At 54.8% G+C, this 880-nt stretch overlaps 1 protein-coding gene across 1 annotated transcript in view; it reads right to left on the reverse strand.

Annotated features, from left to right (window-relative positions):
- derl2 (derlin 2) overlaps positions 1–880 on the reverse strand; it is a 6,169-nt gene that overhangs the window by 751 nt on the left and 4,538 nt on the right. Inside the window, exons 4-6 of the mRNA XM_017307769.1 lie at positions 696–789; positions 362–557; positions 185–275 (exon numbers count right to left, since the gene is read on the reverse strand). Of these exons, the coding sequence (XP_017163258.1) occupies positions 185–275; positions 362–557; positions 696–789 (381 nt within the window). The remainder of the gene's footprint in view (positions 1–184; positions 276–361; positions 558–695; positions 790–880) is intronic.

The following is an 880-nucleotide window of genomic DNA, read 5'->3' on the forward strand; positions in this document are numbered from 1 at the left end:
AACCGGGTCATAATCTGGAACAGAACCAGCTGTTTTGATCACATTCAATTAGAGATTAATGACTAAAATCTAATCCTTCACTTCACCTTTTTAAAATAAACTAAATTATAATAAATACATGTAACAAACGTCAAAAAGCAAATCTAAATGAAAGTTGAATAAACCAGTGACTGTCTGTCCTCACATGATGGACGGCGTCCTCAGCCAGCGTCCGCCTCCAGGCTGGTTGGGGAAAACGTCCTCCAGGAAGTAGTAGACGTGACCCACAGCGATCCCTGGAAACAAAATGGAGGATGAGTTCTGATGCGGCTCGGCTCGGCTCGGCTCGGCTCGGCGTGACGGCGGCGGCGGCATGACGGACCGAGCAGGTCGACGATGATGGAGTTCCCCAGCAGGAGGGAGAACCCCATCAGCACCCAGGGCAGGAAGGGCGCCTGGAAGTTCAGCAGGCCGAAGAAGTTCATGCGCACGTTGGGGTTCCTGCGGCTCCAGATGTACACCAGCATGATGGTGAAGGCCTGGCCGAGGAAGACCAGGCTGACGAAGATGCCGAAGATCTGCTCAGAGCGTTAAAGGAGCCACGGGTTCACATGCGCCTGCTGTCAGACTCGCTTTGTGGGTCTCGGACAGCTTCCCGCCATCTCCGGCGCTGGAACATGGCGTTTCCATGGAAACGCCCCGAGGCGGAAGGATACGGTCATCAGCAGGCCGCCGAACAGGAACATGAAGACGAAGTCAGCCGTCCGGCCCCTGAAGGAGCCTTCCTCCAACATCCGGCAGTACCGGTACCTGGGACCCATCGGTTAGGGAAAGCATGCAGAGACTGGGCCTGGACACAGACTGGGCCCAAAGAACACACTGACTGGGCCAAAAAACACAC

Source organism: Poecilia reticulata, linkage group LG12, assembly GCF_000633615.1.
Source record: "Poecilia reticulata strain Guanapo linkage group LG12, Guppy_female_1.0+MT, whole genome shotgun sequence".
Classification (NCBI taxonomy): domain Eukaryota; kingdom Metazoa; phylum Chordata; class Actinopteri; order Cyprinodontiformes; family Poeciliidae; genus Poecilia; species Poecilia reticulata.